This window comes from Pyxicephalus adspersus, chromosome 4 (assembly GCF_032062135.1).
Source record: "Pyxicephalus adspersus chromosome 4, UCB_Pads_2.0, whole genome shotgun sequence".
Classification (NCBI taxonomy): domain Eukaryota; kingdom Metazoa; phylum Chordata; class Amphibia; order Anura; family Pyxicephalidae; genus Pyxicephalus; species Pyxicephalus adspersus.
Window position 1 is genome coordinate 34,150,213 of NC_092861.1, and position 22,992 is coordinate 34,173,204.

General features: G+C 35.7%; 1 protein-coding gene and 1 long non-coding RNA gene across 2 annotated transcripts in view; both read left to right on the forward strand.

Moving 5' to 3' along the window:
* Nucleotides 1-7,206: 7,206 nt before the first annotated feature.
* LOC140328323 (uncharacterized) lies at nt 7,207-19,417 on the forward strand. The gene is made up of 4 exons (XR_011920269.1): nt 7,207-7,361; nt 10,543-10,595; nt 17,682-17,731; nt 19,216-19,417. It is a non-coding gene; the product is annotated as an uncharacterized lncRNA (long non-coding RNA).
* A 1,249-nt stretch (nt 19,418-20,666) lies between these two features.
* MYO7B (myosin VIIB) overlaps nt 20,667-22,992 on the forward strand; it is a 37,090-nt gene continuing 34,764 nt past the window's right edge. The window contains exons 1-2 of the mRNA XM_072407834.1: nt 20,667-20,815; nt 22,476-22,660. Of these exons, the coding sequence (XP_072263935.1) occupies nt 20,705-20,815; nt 22,476-22,660 (296 nt within the window). The 5' untranslated portion in view covers nt 20,667-20,704. The remainder of the gene's footprint in view (nt 20,816-22,475; nt 22,661-22,992) is intronic.

Sequence of the window (22,992 nt, forward strand, 5' to 3'; positions counted from 1 at the left end):
ACACAAAACAAGGATGTGGTTAGGAATTCCTAATTTTCTGCATGCTTACCAGTTCAACTCTTTTATATTCCATCGAGTGCGCTTTGGTGTGCATTTTAGTAACACTGCATCAATGTGGCTAATTTATAATTACACAGTATTTATATAGCACTGACATATTAGGCAGCGCTGTACAAAGTCCATAGTCATGTCATTAGCAGCTCACAATCTAATGTCCCTGCCATAGTCATATGTCTTTATTAGTCTAAGGTCAATTTGGGGGGAAGCCAACTAACCTAACTGCATGTTTTTGGAATGTGGGAGGAAACCGGAGTACCCGGAGGAAACACATGCAAACTCAGGGAGAACATACAAACTCCATGCAGATAGTGTCCTGGCCAAGATTCCAACCTGGGACCTAGCGCTGCAAAGACCACCTTTTATGTAATCAAATATGTGTTTATGTATAAATATATCTTTGTTTTGGGGGGTACCCCCTTCCATGTTTGTTACCGCAGCTGTAAAAACAGAAGGGGAATTGCGCATCCTCTGTGACACATCCCAGGAGGCTTTGAGCTGCTCCTTCTGCACATGCTGGAGATCAGGGTGTCAAACAAAAGTCACGCATGCACAATGAGATCATCATATTTATTTTTTACGTTTTCAGGAGGATACGTCATCCAATCTTATGCCAGCCAGAAGAAGATGGCTGAACCCGCCATGTCCGAAAGAAGAAGGAAGCCAGGACGGCGCAGGACCTTCTGGAATCAGATTGCAGAAGGTACGAGGGCTTTACAAAAGTAAAGGTAAGTATTATTATTTTTTTTTATGAAAGTTCTGATTTAATTAATAAACAAATTGCACCAATGCAGGTCTTTTATAGCAGATTAGACAGGCGATGTCCCTTATACAATAAAATAAACATACCTGCTTAATCACAATTTTTTTTAATGCACTCACCTGTCATCAAACAGTCGCTGTTATCTTTACCCAGTCCTATTCCAGATGTCAGAACTTCTAGATTGGTCAGACTGGAATGATGTTACTCCCGCATAACGGCTTGAGAATGTCAGGATACCCAGCATCTGATGCTGGGCTGTGAAACGCAAAGCCCTGGCTTTACCAAGATGACCATCTCCTCACAGAGACACATTGTACAGCAAGTCATAGAAGGTAAAAATAAGCTGTAGGAATTCTATATGGAGTACTGAGGACCAATCCTTTGTCTATTATTTGCCTTTTTGGGGGGACAATTTCCATAGGTAGGTTTTCTTTAAAGTATATTTATGGTTATACCTTTTTTTTAGATAAAGAAGTAACAAATTCTAGGAATGATTTATAGGATACAACAAAATATTTTACGATAAGAAGAGATAAAGGGCTCTATTTATGAAGCAGGGAATCTGACATTCCCTGGTGGAGAACCAATTACTGCCATTGAATCACATGGACCTGGAAGATACTCCACAAAATGTTAAATTGCACTAAGCATACCAAGGAGGAGAAGTAGTCCTGTGTATTGTCTCTACATACAAACTAGGTTCAGATTCCTCCCTAGTATCTGAGATGTAAAGAGTGACACGTATAAACTAGGAATCTAGAATTGGTACATAAAACTCTCCCACTCCATAATTTAAATATACTTTTATTTCACTATTAATGCAAATAAGTGGTAAGTGTTCAACTTTGTGCTCAGCATGTTTACAGATTTATGAAGGCCATGTCTGTTTTTTGCAGGGCAAATTATCTGACACCAGGCTGACCAGTCTACCCTCAACCCTTTATTATTACACAGTATTTATACAGCGCCGACATATTACGCAGCGCTGTACAAAGTCCATAGTCAGATCACTAACTGTCCTTCAAAGGGGCTCACAGTCCAATGTCCCCACCATAGGTATTTGTCATTATTACAGTCAACCTACAATACAAGGTCAATTTTGGGGGGAAGCCATGTTTTTAGAATGTGGGTGGAAACCCACAAACAAACTCAATGCAGATAGTGCTGCAAAAGCCAGAGTGCTAACCTCTAAGCCTGTGCTTTATATGTTTTCAAATGGTACCAACTTTAAAGTCTGTGGTATGATCCAACCTGCAAACAAATCAAAGATTTACAGGCCAGAAAATCAGGAACATTTTTCCAGTTTAAAAATCTAAAGTACATGCTATTTATTTATTAGTAGGGGTCAGTACAGTATTGCTGACACCAAATCTAGGTACCCAAGAATTGCTACTGAATCATTGACCATGCATACAAGGTATGTACAAAGATACTCCCCCAATAATGCAAACAATGAAAAGATTCTGAGCCAAAATGACAAAAATACTTGATATTACTTTTCCTTTATGCCAGTTGCAAAAAATTAGTGTCTGAATAAATGATTTCGGAGAACATTTATTATTTTTTTATACAATTCTTTATTTATATTGTAAAAAAATGGAACAACCAAAATAAACAAATACAAAACATTAGGAAAAAGTGCAAAAAGTTTATTTATATTGTAAAAGAAGGGAACAACCAAAATAAACAAATACAAAACTTTAGGAAAAAGTGTCAATTTCAAGGGTTACAGTAAATTCGTACAGAAAATCAGTGTAGTGCAGTAAAAGTCAAAGTCCATACAGCAGTCATTTTGATACACAGTATGCTAACACATATACAAATAAAAAATGGTACAATCATTGTTATTAATCTGTTGGGTGTTTAACCTCCTGGGTGGTTCTTTTCTGTCCGAATTTATATGTCTAAAACGCGTATATTTTTTTTTAATGAAAATGTATTTTACAGTATATTATAATATTAAGAGTATAATAAAGTTTAAAAAACAAAATCATGTCAAAATAATAAATTAAATAAAAAAAAAAAAATAGTTGAAAAATTTTTTAAAATTAAAAAAAAAAAAAATTATACTCATGAAAGGCAATGTACTGCTTTTAGACATATAAATCCACTGTATTGCATTCAATTGAATGCAATACAAAATAATTTGAAATTCCCACCACTCCCCCAATCCAACAGCCCCACGTACTGACTTTGCTGGGAACTCCCGGGTGACTCATAAAAAGCGGAGGACGCCGGCCGGAGGATGCGAGAGGACAGGGTTCGCGAAGAAGGGCGCTAGCGGACCAGGTAAGGCTCTATTTATCATTGTTTTTCATAGTTTTAGCTACTCCGAGTGTGACTGGTTACCGCTTTCAGCATCTTTTTTGCTGAGTCACACTTGGGGTTACCGCTGGGGAGGTTAATACATGAATTCCTTCCAATAAAACCATATACTTTTAAAGTTCTCAATACTGTCATGAAGGCTGGCTGTTAAATCTTCCATTAGCATAATATCAATAACAATTTTAAACCATTGTGATTCAGCACGGCAAAGACTTAATCTCCAGTTTAACGGGATACAGGGTTTAGCTGCATTCAGCAAGTGGCTCACCACTGATGTCTTATGGAATCTAAAGGAGGATGGTAAAGCAGAAAAAATTAGGGATCATCAGGTACAGATTAATAAGTAAATTTTTGTACAATATCCTTGACCTTGCTCCAAAAATGCCATAGATGAAGGCATGACCAAAAAATATGAAATAACGTACCCTCTCCCACATCACATCGCCAACAGCGATCAGAAACTGATGGGTAGAATCTGCAGCTGAATGGGAGTGCGATACCATCTGGTGAGAATTTTGTAGTTAAACTTTTGAAATCTACTACAAACCGAAGTGTGCTTTGTTAGCCAAATCACTTTTTGTCATTGCTCTACACTAAGTGTGATATTCAGCTCTCTCTCTTACAATACCAGATACGGGGGGTGGGGGGGGGGGGTCATCATTAGGTGGAGAATTGAGCATATCATAGAGAGAATATGCCTATCTGGGCCTGCTCCTGTATACAGGGCTTCAAATTGAGTAAGCGGTCTGGTGAACCCATTGCTCTCTACCATTGCTGGTAGAGAGTGTAAAAAATGTGCCACTTGTCTTCAGTTGGCCAAAACTCACCAAGTCGGAAATCCGTAGCCATGAGTCTCTGCGTAAAAAGTTCACTGCCCTATAGTAACCCAATTTTCTAAGGTGGACAAAATACGGGTCATTTATACCTGGTTCAAATGCTGGGTTGTCCAGGACCGAGTAGAGCAGGGAAGGAAATTGTGCCATATTGGGAAGGGGGATCACTTTAGAGCACACCTTCAGAGTAGGACCTATCAAGGGATGCTATTTGAGCTGCGTAATCAAATTGCTTTCCAGCCAAGGCGCCGAAGATAAACTTTGACCTCCGTCAAACTGCTCCAGTCTCACCCATTGCTTAGAGGAGCCATTTGTAGCCCAATCTAGTGCCCTCACCAGGTTGGAGCCCAAATAGTATATATGCAGAATAGGGAATACCAAGCCTCCTACTTTCTTGGTCATTTATTAAAGAGAACAGCCATCGCTATCTGCTCTTAGTTATGCACCATACCGCTATTCAGTGATTTGTAGTTTTCTGTCTGAAAGTGCCACAAAACAACACATTAAACCTTAAAGTTGGATTAGGCAGAGCTTTATTGCAGGAAGGTACATGTGATGTCCTCCTGCTAAAAGCATTCTTACCTGCCTGATCGTTCACCAGAGCAGCCAAAATCTGGCATATCTCACTCTCTTCAGAGCCCTTCAGAGCCCACGCAGCAGTTACATCATCCCAATCCAAAAGAGCACTTTTGGGATGTGGTGGAACAGGAGATTTGCATCATGGATGTGCAGTCGACCAATCTGTGGCAACTGCATGATTTTATGCTATGGAAAAATTATCGCATCTCTGAAGGCAAAAGGGTGTCCAACCTGGTACTAGCAAAGTGTACCTAATAAAATTGTTGGTGAGTGTATATATATTTAAAGAGGCAGAGATTTTAGATAAGTACGGATAACTGAGAATTATACCCACTATCCACAACAAGAGAAGTGCCAGAATAAGTCTTCTGATAGGGGACTGGTCGCTGGGATAAGTCACTGCCTATGGGGCATTCAGCTGTGTGGGCAACAGGGTTCTTTCATTTAGGAAATATACTAAAAGCCTTTGAAAAATATTGTATGTAAACTCTAAAATGTTCTTGTACATGGAAATGATGACAGAGCAAGAAGTAAAATGGTAGAGGAGACATACAGGGCCTCTTCTGATATAAAATGCTACCTGACAGCGTTATTTTTTCTGTTTTAACCTCCTGGGCAGTAACCCAGAGTGTGACTTGGTGTAGAAAAAAGATGCTAAAAGCGGTAACCCTGAGTCACACTCAGGGTAAATAAACCTATAGGAGGTAATAGTAAATCGCTACTTACCTGATGCGCCGCTGTCCTGTGTCGTCTTTCTCAGCGATGTCCGTCTTCTTTCTTCCTCTGGCCGGCTTCCTCTGCACATGATGAGTCACCGGGGAGTTCCCAGTGACGTTGGTGTGGGGAGGGAATATAAAATCCATTTGTACTGCATTCAATACAAAAAACGGTATTTAATGCAAAACAATGGATTTATATGTGTAAAAGCAGTACATAGTATTTCATGAACATTTATTTTACAGTATATTATAATAGTATGAGTTTATTACTTATTTAAAAAAAAAATTATTTCATTTAATTTATTATTTTGACATGATTTTGTTTTTCAAACTTTTTCATACCCATACTATAATATTATTTAGTAAAATAAAGTTTCGTGAAAAACAATGTACCTCTTTTAGACACATTAATCCAGACAGAAATGAACCGCCCAGGAGGTTAATGAAGCAAATACAGAGCTCCCTCTATTGATTCTTCTACAAATCATTATTTAGTTAGAAAAGAACTCCAACAACATAAAATAGTATAAAAAAATGAATTTATATTTCAGGGTTTTTTTTTTTTGCATTTTTGGAAACTGAAGGGCAAATACAATAAAAAAAAACATATGAAACAGTATACATCAGCCACTTCAAGCTGAAAAGCTCATTTAAAGGTAGGTTTCCCGTGCAGTACATTTTTCAGCTGCTAGATATCCTGATAAGCCTGAAAACAGCATCAATAAATATACTTCCTCTAAGCCCAGGTTTTCCTAGACCCACCCACAGCTTGTAAAGCGATCATAAAAAGAAAAGCAGTGCAGTTATAAACAGCATTTTACTATATGCTTTTTGTATTGTTGCACAACAATGTCCATTCCCACACTGAAGCCCACACATTGGAAACTCCTCAAACAAACATTATAGTCTGGATTTAGCGTCATCTGATTTTTTTAGACCACTCAAAGAAGCTTTAGGGTAAAGAAGATTTGCATGTGGTGGTGATGATGTGAAAGCAGCAGCGAATCAGTGGCTACGAAACCAAAAACATTTTTTGCTGATGGCATTAAAAAGTTGGTAGGACCCTGGGAAAAATGTATCGTAAAGGAAAGTGACTGTAGAACTTTAGAAAAGTGAATACCTTTAGTAAAGTTATCGTTTAATCATAATCCACAACCCCAGTTTATCCATTTCCAGAATTCTTACTTTTAGCTTTGTGGTCAAGATCTCAACAGCTGGGTCCTGTACAGGGCTGCACTGCACACAGTAGGGCTAAGTATTTTAGTATGTGTCCCACTCTGAAGGGGTAATATTTAGAAAACTTTACTAAATCAGATAAGTGAAGGCTATATTTTACTAGCTTTCTTTTGGATGTTTGTTTTACTGATCCCAAATCTTGAGTAATATTTCTTGCATGAATAGTCTTGTGGTACCCATAATTTATCAGATTTCTAGATGCCTACTGTAATTTTTATAGTGAAGATACCAACACATCCCTGTGTTCCACTGTTTGGATCAATATATTTTATTGTTGGTTAGAAATTTGTAACTAATAAACATTTGCTATTAGAATAAAGAAAAGCATTACACTGGATGTGTGTCTTGTCATACATTATTGTAAGGTGGTTTTGTTTATCAGAATTATCAGAACAGTTACACTTGTAACATCATTTTAATCACCTGCATTACATCCTTGCGTGTGGACTGCCTAAATGTCAAATAAGAGTTTAAAGGAACTTATATTTCATCATGCATAGCTTTACATATACGCCAGCATACTTATATGCTAATAATACTAATTATACTAATAAATATATTTAGACTGCAGTGTTAATTAAATATTTCACAATGTCTCATGTCAATACAGCCGTTAATCCCTTTCTAGCAGACATAGGGAGGGGGGGAGGAAGTAAGAATGTCAGAACATAATGGGATTGCCTGGCAGGAAACATTGACCTGTTTTCAGTTCCAGCGCAAAGAAGCCTCCGTTATCCGCTGTAGTTACTGCATCCCACAGATGCATCAATGGAATTCTACAAGTGTCTGCCTCGTATTTACAAAGATCAATTTTCTTTTCAGTCATTTATCTAATATACATATGCTTCGGTAAGTAACGATTTTCTATACTTTACACATGTTACAATGTTTATTTAGTTTTTTATGCATAAGCATTATTTATGTAGCTTGGACTTTACTGTAGAAAAGTTTTACCAGAAAATTAAAAAAATGTTTTCTTTATACAGTAGACTAGCAAAAGGAGCCTGTCCTTGAATGGGCTTTGGTATAGTTTACTTAGCTGTGGTGTAATTATTTATATAGCTTATTTAGGTCTCTATTCATAAAACAGGGAATCTCCATTCCATCCTGGAAATTAATTACTGCCATTGAAACACATGGACACGTGGAGGAAATATGTTTTGAGGAATCATTTTAGAGCCCTTGGTGTTTTTTAATACTTAAGACTAAACCCTGTTTTTGGGCTTTGGAAACACATCTACCTTTGTAGGATTTATATAGAAACTTCCTTCACCTATAGGAATCATAGAACCTTTTGTCAATCAGGCATTAGTACATTGGAAGCAATGCTCCATTCTGTGGAAACCCATCTTGAGAGCACTGCTCTAATTATGAATGGCATGCAAACCGATAGGAGGCCATGGGAAGTACTTAAATACCTAGTGTGCCAGGCTGTCAGTGTTGGAGGGGTGGGGGTATGGGCTATTTTATCTATTATATCTCTAGCAAGCATGAGGAAGCCTGCTAAAATTTGTTTAAAGGTATAGATGATAATTCTTTGGGATCTATTATTAACATAACAAATATAAACTGAAGAGTGCCACTTGAAGCTTGTGAAGAAATGTAATGGATAACCTGACAGAATCTGATGTCCTTTAGACTTGAATATACAAGGTGAGATTAAACAGTGCATGTGTATTTAGAGTCTAAAAAGCATAGAGGAAAAAGAAAGGCAAGAAAGAAAATTGCAAATCCTGTTTCAAATATTTTAGGTAGCCTGAGAGTGGAAATCACCTAAATGTTCTGTATAATTCAAGCTCCTGTGCTTTGCCTTCAAATCCCTCCACAGTTCTTGTCCCACTTACCTTTCTGACCTGGTAAAAAAATATTCCCCTAGCCGCTCTCTTCGCTCCTCCACTGACCTACTACTGATTTCATCACTCATAACCTCATCACACGCACGGTTACAAGACTTTTCTAGAGCTGCCCTAACTCTCTGGAATGGTCTTCCTCATCCTATTCGGCTTGCTCCTACATTCTGCTCATTTAAGAGCAAAACCCATTTTTTTAAACTTGCCTACCCATCTTCTTCTGTCTCCTAAACCCTCACTACATCCCACTACTACATATCTCCCCTCTTATTGTGTGTTACCTCCGCCACCTTTTTAGATTGTAAGCTCTTCCAGGCAGGGTCCTCTCCTCCTGTATCACTGTCTGTATCTGTCTGTCATTTGCAATCTCTGTTTAATGTACAGCGCTGCATAATATGTTGATGCTATATAAATCCTGTTTAATATTATTAATAATAATAATAATATTTATTATAATTATTTATCTTTAATCTATATGTGGGATACTGATAACCTCCCTCTCACTTCTCTCTCCCATCCCCAGGCCAAAAAATAAAAGTCTAACCCATTGGTAAACTAATTTTTACTTACCTTATGGCCATGTGATAAGCAGCGGTAAGGTACTGTAGCAATTCAGAAGAGGATTTACTTTAGTGGAGGGGGACAGGAGGAGACCAAATGGCACAAGCTGCGCATATTAGGAGTATTCCACTAACCCGTCTCTCTCCTCTACAATCTACTATTATAAATGCTGCCGCCAGACTTTTCCATCCTTCCCACTGCTCCTCTTCTGTGGCCTCTCTTTGTAGTTCTCTTCATTGGCTTCCATTTCACCTGAGAGATAAATTCAAGCTCCAGTGCTTTGCCTTCAAATCTCTCCACAGTTCTTGTTCCACTTACCTTTCTAACCTGATTGAAAAATTTCTTCGCTCCTCCAATGACCTACTAATGACTTCCTCACTCATAACCTCATCGCACGCACGGCTCCAGGACTTTTTTTTAGAGTTGCCCCAACTCTATAGAATGGTTTTCCTCGTCCTATTCGGCTTGCTCCTACTTTCTGCTTATTTAAAAGAGCACTCAAAACCCATCTTTTTAAATTTGCCTACCCGTCTTCTTCTGTCTCTAAACCCTCACTACTTCTCACCACTACATATGTCCCCTCCTATTGTGTGCTACTTCTCCCTCCTCTTGGATTGTAAGCTCTTTCGGGCAGGGTCCTCTTCTCCTTTTGTGTCACTGTCTGTATCTGTCTGTCATTTGCAACCCCTATTTAATATACAGCGCTGTGTAATATGTTGACGCTATATAAAAAACTGTTGTTATTAATATTATTATCATTAACAATAATATTAATATTAATAATAATAAGAGATCCCCTGCAGTGAAAACTGCACTATCAATGGACCTAGACAAGAGGATTTAGTGAAACATTTCTTGCTTTAGAAGTTAGGGAACATGAAGAATGCTGAATGGGTTAGTGGGTGGTGGGAAATATAGATGAGCTGGGGGCACGGGTTTGCCTAGATATGAAGTTTACTAATACATGTAGAATGGTCTGGCTTCCTGACTTTATAGCATCATTTTATGACTGAAAGCACCCATTTGAATGAACTGCCAAAATGCAAATGGGAATGAAATGTTGCAACGGTAGGCAAAGAACACTTGTGAAACAAACTGCCTTTTTTCAGCCAATCATCTACTAAATTCTTTATAATAAAATATTTCACCTTTTTTCCATCATATCCAATATACAATCCTACATCAACACATTTTTTGTTTTGTTATACTTTGAATACAGATAACAATAAAATAAAACAAAACAATTAAATTGAATTTCTTTACAAGTGATGGTGTTAAATGTCTTTATTATTGAATTTCCTAGTCTAGTAACCCCCTTAAAAAAAAAAAAGATGCAGATACAAAGAAAAGTAAACTGAGGGAGTAATGTAAACTATAAAGGAAAAGGAAAAATGTAAGCTAAGTTTTTGCTAGGTAAAGGTAAATTGATATTTTTAATTGATATCAATTTGTTTGTAGATTGTATCCAGTTTTGGTTGGTAAATATAAAACAATCTAACTATTTACCAGTTGCCTAAAGTATTTGCAATCTTAAAATAAAAGTACATTAGGTATAAAGTACATTAAAGTACATTAAAATGGCATTTTGCTCAATTAAGTTTCCTTTGTTTCATTTACAGTTTGTCAGTCTGAAATTGTTATAATACTGATGTCACTATGAAGCTGAGCTATGGTAAGCATTTTTTTGGATTATGTGAAAAATGAATGATTCTCTTTTAGTAAACCTTTACATAAAATAGCAGTGTTTAGTAAGTTAAACATATACATTTCAAGAATAGAAAATCCAGATAAATTTAAACTTAATTTCACCAAATTAATAGTCAAATATAGACATACCAGTAGACCATATGTGAAACACAATGTCAAACAATACCATATGTCAAACAATTTTTTGTATCCTAAATGTCAAAGGAATGCAATATCCCCAAACAAAGTAATAGTAGACCTTAGCAGGGAATTACTGGCAAAAAAAATGTTATATATTTTTCTTTCATATAGAAAAACAATGTTGACCACTCCATTCAAATTCATAAAAAATTGGCTAAATGAATGGCCTCAAACATCACACATAATACATAATAAACTAAAATGCTATAAAAAATGTTTAATTTTGTTATTCCTGACACGTTTTGTTTCGTGGAATCAACTGCTTCTTCAGGAGATTTTTGATAGCAGGATAGCATATGCAAATATCCAAAAAACTAAATGGTGATAAAATCTATTTGTGCCCCAGGATGTCCCAAAGCACAATATCATAGAGGGCACTAGATTGCTGTCAGCGGTAAAGATGGTATTCCCAAGATCAAATGAGCAGCACACTTAAGTGAACATGTTCCTCACTTGGAAAGACCTGCATACTATTGACCATATGGCAAAAAAAACAATGAAACAACATTTTCCAGCCTTACGATCTACTTGCCACATCATCGCCTAGCTGTGATATTTGCCAGGGATACCTGTTAATCCCATCTTCTCTTGGACGCTTTGCACTATCCCCAACATCATTTTATACCTGTTAAAATGTATATTAAACTTTTTTCTCCATTTTGAGCTCTTCTTTGTCCTGTGTATACTTCATTAAAAATTGTTTGTAGCAATACCAGTTCCTATTCTGAACAACAGAACAATTAGTTGCTGTATTGTGAAAATAAGCACAGAGAGAGAACCAGTAGTTTTGGCATGAGACAGCAAGGAAAAGTTGAGAGCATGTAGTAAAAAAAATAAATAAAATGCCGTGCTTTTTTAGCCCAACGAGAAACATTGTGGGAACACTATTTGTTCTGCAATACATTTGTATGGCAATATTGCAACCCAGTGGAAATTCTTTAAATAACAAATAAATGTCTTATTGCAGATAATACTTTTAAAGAAGTTACAGTAATACTATTTTTTTGTTTTTTTTTTCTTTTTGGGGAAAAAAATTTTTAAATAATAAATTCATTTTCAAACAAATTGCTACTATGCAATGTTTAGGCCTTTGACCTAAACAAACCAACCTTGCCCTTAAACAGATCCATACCTACCAAGATCCAATTTATATAGTTACTTTTGCTTATGACTGCTGACCCGCATAGTATTACATACGGACATAATGGGCCTGATTTATTAAAGCTCCCCAAGACTGGAGAAGATAGACTATCTTAGCAAACCGGAATGTATTTCTTAAAAGTCATTTGCTCTTTGTTAGCAAATGTTTTTAATCCTGGACCAGATTCATATCAGGTTTGCTGGATCACCCAGATTCACTGATGAAAGTGTAGGAGAGTTTTAATAAATCAGGCCTAGTTTCAATAAATCAGGCCTAATTTCTACATATTAGATGTATTTCACCATGGATAGAAAAAACACTACAACTTTAGTATTACCATATTGAGACACCTAGTGGTAGAACAATATAAGTTACTGCTACATTCGTTTAATTTAAAAACATACATAAAAACATATAACGTTACATTTGATGTTTTTATCCACCTTCTTGTGATACCTCTATGATACTGACAAACCATTGACAATTGCAGAGTTTTATAGGTCCCAAAATCATATTCTCTTGGTATTAGCCTACCTCATTTTTCTGTCATTCTTAGATGTCTCAGATTTTCTTTTTTCGCTCCTCTTTTACCACTTCATAGGAGGACTCTTAGTTTTTGCACATTTGCCTTTTGGCCAAAATAATTCAGTATAATTTCTCAGCTAGATCCAGGACTTATTTATTATAGTTATATAGTAAATCTGGGCCCTATATAAACAGCAATTGTATCATAATATTGGATGAGTTGGATATATTGTCAGTGGAAGACTACAGTATTTTCTACTGGCTTACTTGTCATCACAGACAAGCATACATATTAAATATTTATGGCTTCTATGCATTTTACATTTGCATGGAACAAGAACTTAATATATATCATTTATTTAGTTTTGGATAGAGTAGGAAAAATGTAAAGTCCATATTTGCAGATGTTTTGCAGTCTGCTCCACTGTGGAGCTGTCCCTTTAACTTTCTTTTCAGAAAATGAAAAAGCAAATCTTCTCCTCAAGGGGAGAATTTAAATTCTTTAATAAAAGGTATAACTTTACTTACACTAAGGGGCTAGAAGGGAAATCTGGGCCTTTTTATTTACCTTTTGTTCTCTGTGGATTTTAGGGAACTTTGGGAAACCCTATACATCATTTCTGTGCATAACAATTGCATGCAGGGGTAATTAAGTGGCTATTTTAATATCATGACAGCCAACTTTCAATTATGCAATACTGTAAGCTACTGGTACAATATGAAAATGTAGACCTACTTACAAATAAGTCTTTTGTTTTTTTTACCTTGAAAAACTAATTTTAATTAGGTAATGAAAAGTACATTCATACATTAGATGAATACATTTCAACTTAGTTTCATTTTTCGAAAACATGACTAATTATGTTACACAGCTTAAATAGTTAACAGCCATTAATTTATGGCTATGTAAATGTAGCAAGGAACAGGGATTAGCCTGCCAGTAGGGGTAAAGTCCACCAATAAGAGAGACAGTGAGCAGTGACATGTAACTCCCTTTCCTGGGAATCTTGGACTAGAAGCACACAGAAGGTAAAGGCCAACTGTATATAACATAGAAAAGAGTCTTTTTCTTAGCGATAGGTAAACATACCTTATTTATAGGAAATGTATTTTGGTATATTTTGTAACTCCACATCTTTAACTTTGATGAATGTAGACAACAACACAGATTTCCTAAGGTGTTTTACTGTTCAGTATGTCTTTCTCCGTATGCTTATGTTATGTAGGTGCATTAGATTACTAGTTACAATGTCTCTGCCTGCTGAATATGTTATTTTAACACACAACTACGCAACAAGTTACACCTACATATTAATTCCTGCCTTTTATACAGAAACACAGGGTACATTTTTTTTAACTAAGGATTTGGATGAGTTGGCAACAGCATTCATAGAACAGAAGTCAATTACCACACCTAAGTGATAAGAGCAACAAGCGGCATGACAGTAAGATATTTCTTCTGTATCAACCCTTTTATATGGTTTAAACTATAATATGCCCCTGACCTTTTAACTGGAATGCTTCAAGTTGTGTTTTCACAAAAGGAGGCCTTATGTGTCGCATAATAGTGTTGAACATTGAAAGTTATACGTATTCTATTGTTACCTAGTAAACTAACATGATCAGGCCTAACTAGCACAGGGGATACCGGTTACCCAGTGAAAACATTAACTAACTCCCATTAGGTTAATATAGTATTTGTTCATCCGTAAAAATGCAATTCAATTAGTTTTTTAGGTTTAAGTTACATTTCTCTTGGATTTCCGCAGTCCAAGGTTCCTCTCTAGCAAGCTAGCATAATCAGTAAAAAAGAATTGAGTGAATATGACCAGATAGCGTCTAGCGATAGCAGTTTCATAGCTTGTGTACCCATTCAGCCAACAATGCATTTGTGAGATTAGATTCCGGTGACCTGGCTGCAAATTTGAGTCACTGGAGAATCTCCACACCAGATTTGTAAAGCCAAGTCTTTACAGATATGGTTTTGTGCAGAGGGGTATGATCATTTTTAATACAGAAAACAGCTTTCTGCAAACTAATGCCACAAAGGTGAAAGAATAAAGCTATCTGCAATTTCTTTGTATACATTACATTACCATCTTTATCTGTAAGCCTTGTCTTAATGAAAATCTATTGTGTACTTGTTGAAATATGCAAAAAAAAACAAAACATAATTTACACGAGGTCCACTTACTTTTTATGTGGATATACTTTTGACCACACTGTAAATGTGATAATAAAACTTGTGGCCGTGTGGTTTATCAGTTTTCCATACAAACACTGAGATATCCTAAAGATTTTCATACACAACATTCTACTACTCTGTTGGTAAATTATTCTTGGTAATTTCTCCCATGGGACAGAACTCTGCCTGTTGTTTCTGATGTAAATCGTCTCTTGTTTCCCTGCTGTACCCTAAAAGTTTTTAAGGCAGCTTATTGTCTTGGTTGGGGGGGAAATAGGCCTGCTGCTAAAAAGGGAAATGATATATACTCCTAACTAAAAGTAACCTGCAAGACTAGTTGTATAAAAACTTAGTTAACAAAATATAACTAATTTAAAGATAAGTACAGAGTGGTGCTACAATTAAACAGCTAAAACTAGTTCCATAATGCTTAAAGTCAACAACTCAGATGAAATGAATAAATGAAAACCAGTTCTCCAACATATATTTTTCATTGCAATATATATTCTTCTTACACTTCAGTAATCCTTATTCAACATGCTCATGCACTCAATGACTTGATGGAGTGTTCAAACAAAGTAACTGTAAAGGTGTGCTTCAATTTTAAGGAAATAATAACTCCTCCTGGAGCACCAGACGATCTTACTTCATTCATCTTAGTTGAGATCTCCTGTGGTTATATTCCAAAAAACCATTTAAGTGATTGCTGTTAAAAAAAGATTACCATATTCCTTGAAAAAAGGAGATATAGACTGTTATGTATTTAAAAAACTCCACATTAAAGTACTATAACTGTATAAACAACAGCACGCAACAAAAACATTCAGTAAAAGCCATATTCCATTAATGATGTCAACATATTGAACCCTGCCCCACGCATTTCTCCATAACTGATGTCATCAGGGGTGGAGATAACGTTCAAGACAGAACCCTATAAAGGTAATAACAACTCATATAGTCGACACAACATTAAACAGAGAGAAGTTTAAATAATGATTTAAATATTATTTTATTTCAATATAAGTATACATTTTCAGTACAAAGGTTTGAAATAATATAAAAACTCCTAAAAAAAGGAACATAGAGTGTTTACGTATGATAATCTATGTAGCCCTTAGCAACTAATAAATCATAATCTTTTCTGTTTCATAAGACTCCTTATCTTTATGTGCTCATCTTTGTGGTTATCAGTAGGTTCTTAGCGCACAGTAATAGGGAAATAGAGGTAGGAATGTGCTATATCTCCTAAGCATTAACAGTTGAACTTTCGGCAAGGTAAAATTGTATATTTGAGATAACTTTGGACTTACTGTGGTGATAGTAGTCAGAATATACAGATATGGGAATTGTTCAGAAAATACTGCCCCAAGTTTTCTCTGAAACAATAATAAGGTTAGAAATGCCAATTTTAGATGCTAGTTGGACAATTTCTGCATTTGTGTAAGGAATTGCAAAGTCCTGCTATGAGGACTCTTACTTATACTTCTGGAATGTAAATAAAATACATTATTTTATGTAAATATTATTGCAGAGCTGCATTCGTTTTTTTTATTTCTTTACCTGCCTTTACCTGCTTTAGATTTTTTAAATTATTATTAAATTAACTTGGTATAACAAATACAAGAAGAAAGGCATATGGTGTATGATATCTATACCTATATAAGGTAAGAATGTAAACCAAATATATAATGCCAAATGTTTTAAAGAAAAGGCAAGTTTCTAATGCCATTTTACTGTTTGTTAAGACACATGTACACTTTATTAAATTTAAATTTTTATAGCTGAATTAATAAATTAGCTATACTAGAGGAAACATTACCTGTAGAATATTAACAAAAAACATGTAGACAATGGGCCTGATTTATTAACCACCTGGGTGTTACACTGAGGTCTAGATTTCTGTACCAAAAGTGTTACAGGTTTTCATGAAATTTTTTTTTTAAATTGTAGACCTGTATTTTACAGAAATATGTCCGAATAGGGGTCTAGTAGATATAATGAATATAAAAATTGTTTGAAACACACAATCATGTAAAAAAAAAAAATTACTTTTAATAAAATTAAAGGAAAAACACAAAACTAATGTTATCTGTTCATGGGCAGATGTCTCAGATAGAATCATGCTCAGTGGACATTATGCTACTTTGGATTGCAATGCACAAATAGTAATCACTTAATTTTATATTTCCCATAGGGCAAACACCAAACAGAAACATTTCAATAAGACTTTTCATTAACAACGTACTTGCTTGCAATTAAACAGCCTTTATTATGTAGTAGATCACTACAGTCGTTCAACCATTTGGATGAAACTTAAAGAACTATTCCCCCCCACCCTTCTGGTATATGGGTGACATGAGCCCATGCACTTAAATATACTAGCTCATAAAGGAACACTTAGTAATGCATTAAAAAAGCATCTGTATGACTATACAGCAATTGTACTGTTTAAATGAGGAAGAAAGTAGGCACTGCACATTTATAAATCCTTTCATTGTACTGGAGCAAACAGGGCACTCTTCTAATGAATAAAGAAAAAATGTAGTCACTTGACGAGCCTCTCCTCCACTGAAAGGTTCTTTCTCCAGCAATAAGCATTGGCACCTTCATGGGACGTGAAAATCAATAGCTACTATCAGTTTAAACATGGCCTCTAAGTTGCTACTCTAATTCAAGCCAGATTTTAATTTCATTGGTGTTCAGTTCAATCAGCTTTATTGATCTAAATGTCATCCATGATGAATATGTATGTGTCATTGTGATTCATGGCCTATGGTACATGGCTGGTATAGTGTGGAAAAAACCATATTTACCTGTAAACCATCCCATTGTTTATCTATTGTAATATTGTTGTAATTATGTGTGTATTATTATTGTTGAAATTATGTGTGTGAATTGAATACATAATCTATAAATCGATATATTCTGCATAGAAAGTGTTGTACTTTTACAAAGAAATAACATTTTTTAATTGCTTATCTGTATCAGCACATCTCATATATTTATTATTTTACTTCCAGAAAATAAAACACATACAAAATACTGACAAGCAATGGTTATTCTCCGAAAGGTAACACTATTATTCAATACTCTCTCTTAAGTAAAAAAAAAACGTTTTAAACTAATCCAGTTTTTAAAATACTCATGTTTTATACATATGACTTCTTGTTTGCTTTTTATTCTATTCTTTAGGTAATATTTTAATGTTAATAATTTTTCTTAGTATAAGTATTAAGTGCACTTGTGGCATTGTATTTTTTTTTAGGAAGAAAGTATAGGGGCTTCCATTAATACCTTAGCTAAAAAATATTATATATAGTGTTTATGTTTGCCATTCAAGGATATGTGACAATGTTGTACAGTAAGCTGGGAGAATACAAAATCATTTTTAAATTCTTCATCTCAAGTAATAAGCAGTGTTAACATAGTTTGACCCCTTTTATATAGGGACATATACTAAAAAAATGCAGACTGCTTTTACTATTCTCTCCTTCTAAAAATTCTAGTTGCTTGGCTCTCATTAATTGAGTGGCTTTAGTGTTTTCTGAGGCGCTGACTGAGAACATACCTGCATAACAGTTATTCTGTCTTCACTATAACTTTAAAAGTATTTTGGGCAGGTAGGTCATTCACTTAGGTTCAAGGAGTAAATGGAGAGTTTATAAAGTTTTGCCTACTCCAGAAAACCAGATATAGTAACAGCATGAACTGCCTTTAAATGCAACATAGTGCTTAACTGATAAATATATGCAGCAGAGGGTGTATATGTGTGTTTGATATTGCATATGTGTGTTTGATATTGCAGAGGGCAACATGGGTGGTAGTCTCCCTTTGCAAATCCTGGTACATCTTACACTTTACAAGCCCTTACTTACCCCTGAGAAAGCCAGGCTCTCTGGTGAAACGCGTTGGGTTAAATCTATATAGAAAGGCTGCAATCCCTATATTTGGATGTTTACCTATGGACTTTTTCACATCAATTTTGGCATATCAACAAGTCCCAAATAACCTAATAATAGGATAAACTCTGTCTAGTGCTACTTAGTGGTCAATGTACTATTGCATTATTGTATTATAGTAATATTGCACTATTGTATCTCCTCACTATTGTACAATATGTAAAATACTTTTTGTCACTGTACCTAATGCCGTTGGATGGTGACTTAGGAAGCAGTGACCTACACACAACCAAGTAAATTATATTTTTAAAAGCATACCAGTGACGTTCTATACATTTCAGTTTTATATAGTCAGAATTCCTTTAAAGTAGAAGACAATGGAAGAAAGCTTGACTTACTGCTTTTTCTAGATTTGTTCTGGGTGTTACAGATTTTCTTTCAGTTGTCTGAGTAATGTAAAACATTTCATACATATCATTTACCTGCACTCATTGAATAACCTTATCTTGTTTGGTTTAATGTTTTACACGTCTATAATTTGCTGTAAGGTCTAATATCTGATTGGGGGTTACTTTACTGGCTGCTAATTGCATGCTTCTTCTTTACAGTGTTATTTGTCCAGCTTTTTGTCCTCAAATAATGTTTTTTGTCCTAGTCTCTTGGTAGCAGTCTACAAATCCAAACTAATCTCAGATCAGCCACCCTATGGCCTCAGTTGAAAAGGCTGTCAGTGCCTCCTATAAACAGGCCAGTATGAATCATTCATTGTAGGCTTCCCAGTAAAATAGTAAATAGTATACTAAAGCTGCGTACACACTTCCAATAATTATCGTTGGAAACGAACGACGAACAACCGATCGGCTACAATCGTTCACAAAAAAGGTGAACGACTGACCAACGACGCCGACAAACAAGGATTGTCGTTGGAAATGAACGATTATCACGGCGGATCTGATTGGCTGACGAACGTTCACTATCTATCGTGTGTACGGTCGTGCAGTGATCGTGCATGTTTCTGCAATACACTATGTCTTTTTCATGTCACTCCCTGCATCGTTTGAACGATCGAATCTAGCATGTGTACACTATTGGTGTCTTATATTTAAACTTTTATATCGTTACAGCATGTACAGAATTGTGCAAAATACGATCATTCAAATATAATTGTTCATAATTGTTGATTGGTCGTAATCGTTCGTTTTCTAACAATAATTATTGGGAGTGTGTACCTAGCTTAACCCATCTCACTGTCTCATATTCAAAACTACCCACTGTCCTTGTTTAGTTGACTTTAGGTATTTACCCATTTTACTTTCTCTGTGTCTGTGTTATTATTTATTGAGCTGTGGTTTGTAAAAATTAACAGCAGCATATTTTTACTAGGATGTTTGATTCACTTTTTACTCCCTTTTCTCGGTAATACAATTAATTGGGGTAAAATCTAACTAGTTAATTGAACTTACTTTACATGGCATGATTTACATAGTTGACTTTGTGAACTTTTATTTATGAACATAGTACAAGTAAGTGAAGCCTAACAAGCACACAGCCATTCAAGGTTGTTGTGTTTCAGGGTAAGGCCAAAGAAACTAATATTCAGTTACCCATATCATCCAATAAAATTTTACACAGTATTTTAGTACTTTCATTTCTGTGTTTGGTTGCTATAAATTACTGTACATGGACTTTATAACAGATTTATGCTGAATTATACTACTATAATTATTGAGGGATCCAATTACTTTACCCTGGGTAGAACACAATCAGACTGCTGCTTGCAGACTTTTTAGAGCAAACTAATAAACGCAGTGAGTAAACTTTCCAAGACAGTATGTACTGAGTTAAGAGCAGTCACTGTGTGTCTGGATCCCTAATATGGCATCATAAAAAATCACTGGGCCTTGATAGTCTATACCATACTACTTACTATACATACTACACCATATGGCCAAAAGTTTAGCAATAGTAACCCATGTTTTAAGCCTATTAAATTTATTTACGCCTATTTAAATCTATTAAACCTTAAAAAAAGGCTTTGGCTTTTTCAGCTTTAACCCAAAAAATTAACCAAATGCTATTGGATATGATTTTGTCTGTTTTAGGAACACTGGATCTCTGCACGAAACATTAACACCATCCATCCAATGCACCCAAGCTCAGCCCAGGGAGTGGAAGACATGATCAGACTGGGTGACCTTAATGAAGCTGGTATTGTCCACAACCTACACATCCGATACAAGGAAAAAAACATTTATGTAAGCAAACTAAAAATTACATGTTTATCTAGAATTACTAGACACAAAAAAGAAGGTGCATTCTTGGAGATTCTGGTTTTCCGATGTGGGGAAAGACTGTATATGGTATTTGGAAAACAGATGATATGATAAGCTCCTTTCAGCGCTATTTTTTGACACTTGAAATTCAATCATTTTTATATGCATGGACAGCTACAGAGATACATAGCAATAGGTTTGCACATTTTCACTATGATAGATTTCTTTGGTATATGCAGAATGATCTATATCAGTGGTCCCCAACCTTTTGGACGTCATGGACCAATAAATTTACGGACTCCAGACCACACATGCGCGGAGAGCCGTGTGTTACTCAAAGGGGAAGAAACTTTTCCCAGAGTGATGTCATAATGCCAGAACCCGCCCACTCAGAGACAGAGACACAATGCGCCCACTGCCCTGAGCCTGCCATGCATACGGTAGACATGGTCCGCGGTCTGGCCGGTGCACCCCCCCCAACTGAGGTCCTTCTACTGACCCCGCTAGGGGTTGCATCGGCCGGAGTCGGTGGGCACCACTGATCTACATCATGATAGTAACAAATCAGAGTTTCAAGGGTTGGTCCTTTTTCCTCTCTTTGGACTCTTTACTTTAATATTAGCTTGGGTTCATATGTATTGTTGTGAATACTTTTTTTCAGTCTTTGCATCTTTTAGTATACAAACATGCGATTTCTCTAATGCAAGTTACAAAATGTGAGAATGCACCTGTTTTGCCACTTTTCACCATTAAAGTAAGTCTGGTAAGTCTAAGTAACGGTGTTGGATCGCTCCAATCAGAGTCAATTTCTACCACTACTGAATTTAGCTAGTGGTCATTTTCTAGTAGCTGAATTGACTGAGCTGTATCATACCTGTCATTGACAGGTCAGCAGACTATATAAACAAAGCAATCAAAAAGATCATTTAAACTTGGAACACAGCTGATATGATCATAATACTTATTTGGGTACATTCATTACGGAAACCTTTGGAGTCTGGGTGTTAACTTGCACACAAAACAGTGAGAGAGAATGGCTTATTACTTACTAGGTATTGACACTCCTTAGATACACACAACATGGAGCAGTACTGTGATGCTTTGAAGAGCTGTAAAAGTGTTCAACAATTAAAAATAACTTTATAAATTACACATTTGTAATTTTACTCACTTATAAAGACAAGAAAATCTAAGTTATGGTTTCTTTTCTCTTGATAAAACACATTTACATATATTTTAGTTTGCTGTTTTCCCCCAGAGTGAACTCTACTATACCCATCATTGACAGGTATAATACCAATCTGCACAAGCCCATGATTGGCTGAGCCATACATTACCTGGCACAGTACTGCCAATAAAAAATATGAATTCCTTCTCAGAATTTCCAAATCTGGTGCCATTTCTTAGTCGACCTGACATGATTCAATCCAGCTCAATTTTTTTTTACTCCACTTATCTCTCAAATGAAATGATAGTGCCTTGATTCTAAGGTTATTTTATCTGCATGCTAGTTCTGTGCGAGCACACTAGAATTGATGCTTTTTTTTTGTTTTTTGGGTATTTTTTTGCGTAACCCTTTTTTTTTTTGTTGAGAGGAGATTTTGGAGATTTCCTGGTAAAATTTTAACTTTCTATGTTTCAGACATACACTGGAGCCATCTTGGTAGCTGTCAATCCATATGAAGAGCTTCCTTTCTACGGCACAGAGCAGATCCAAAAGTACAGAAATAAACGTATTGGGGAGCTTCCGCCACACATCTTTGCTTTGGCAGATACCTGTTTCTTCAACATGCAGAGAAATAAAATTGACCAGTGCTGTGTAATTAGGTATGCCAGAACTATGTGATCAATCACAGGAAATACTTCTTGTTTAGCAGTCATTTAGTTCAAGTCATTGTTACAAATCTGAATAGAATTGGGTCATTTACTAATGAAAGAAATGTTTCGTACTAATGATGTAAAAATACATTCTCTAAATGCTTCAAGTGTGTGCAACAGAATACTCAAGTTGGAAATTTTGGCATAGAGACCTTGCCATCATAAAAAAAACACACTAAACCCATAGGACAACACACTAAACCAATCACTAAAATGTAACTTTTTAGCTGAATTCTATTTTACAGGAAACCTGTCAGTGGAATAAGTAGGATACTTTTGCT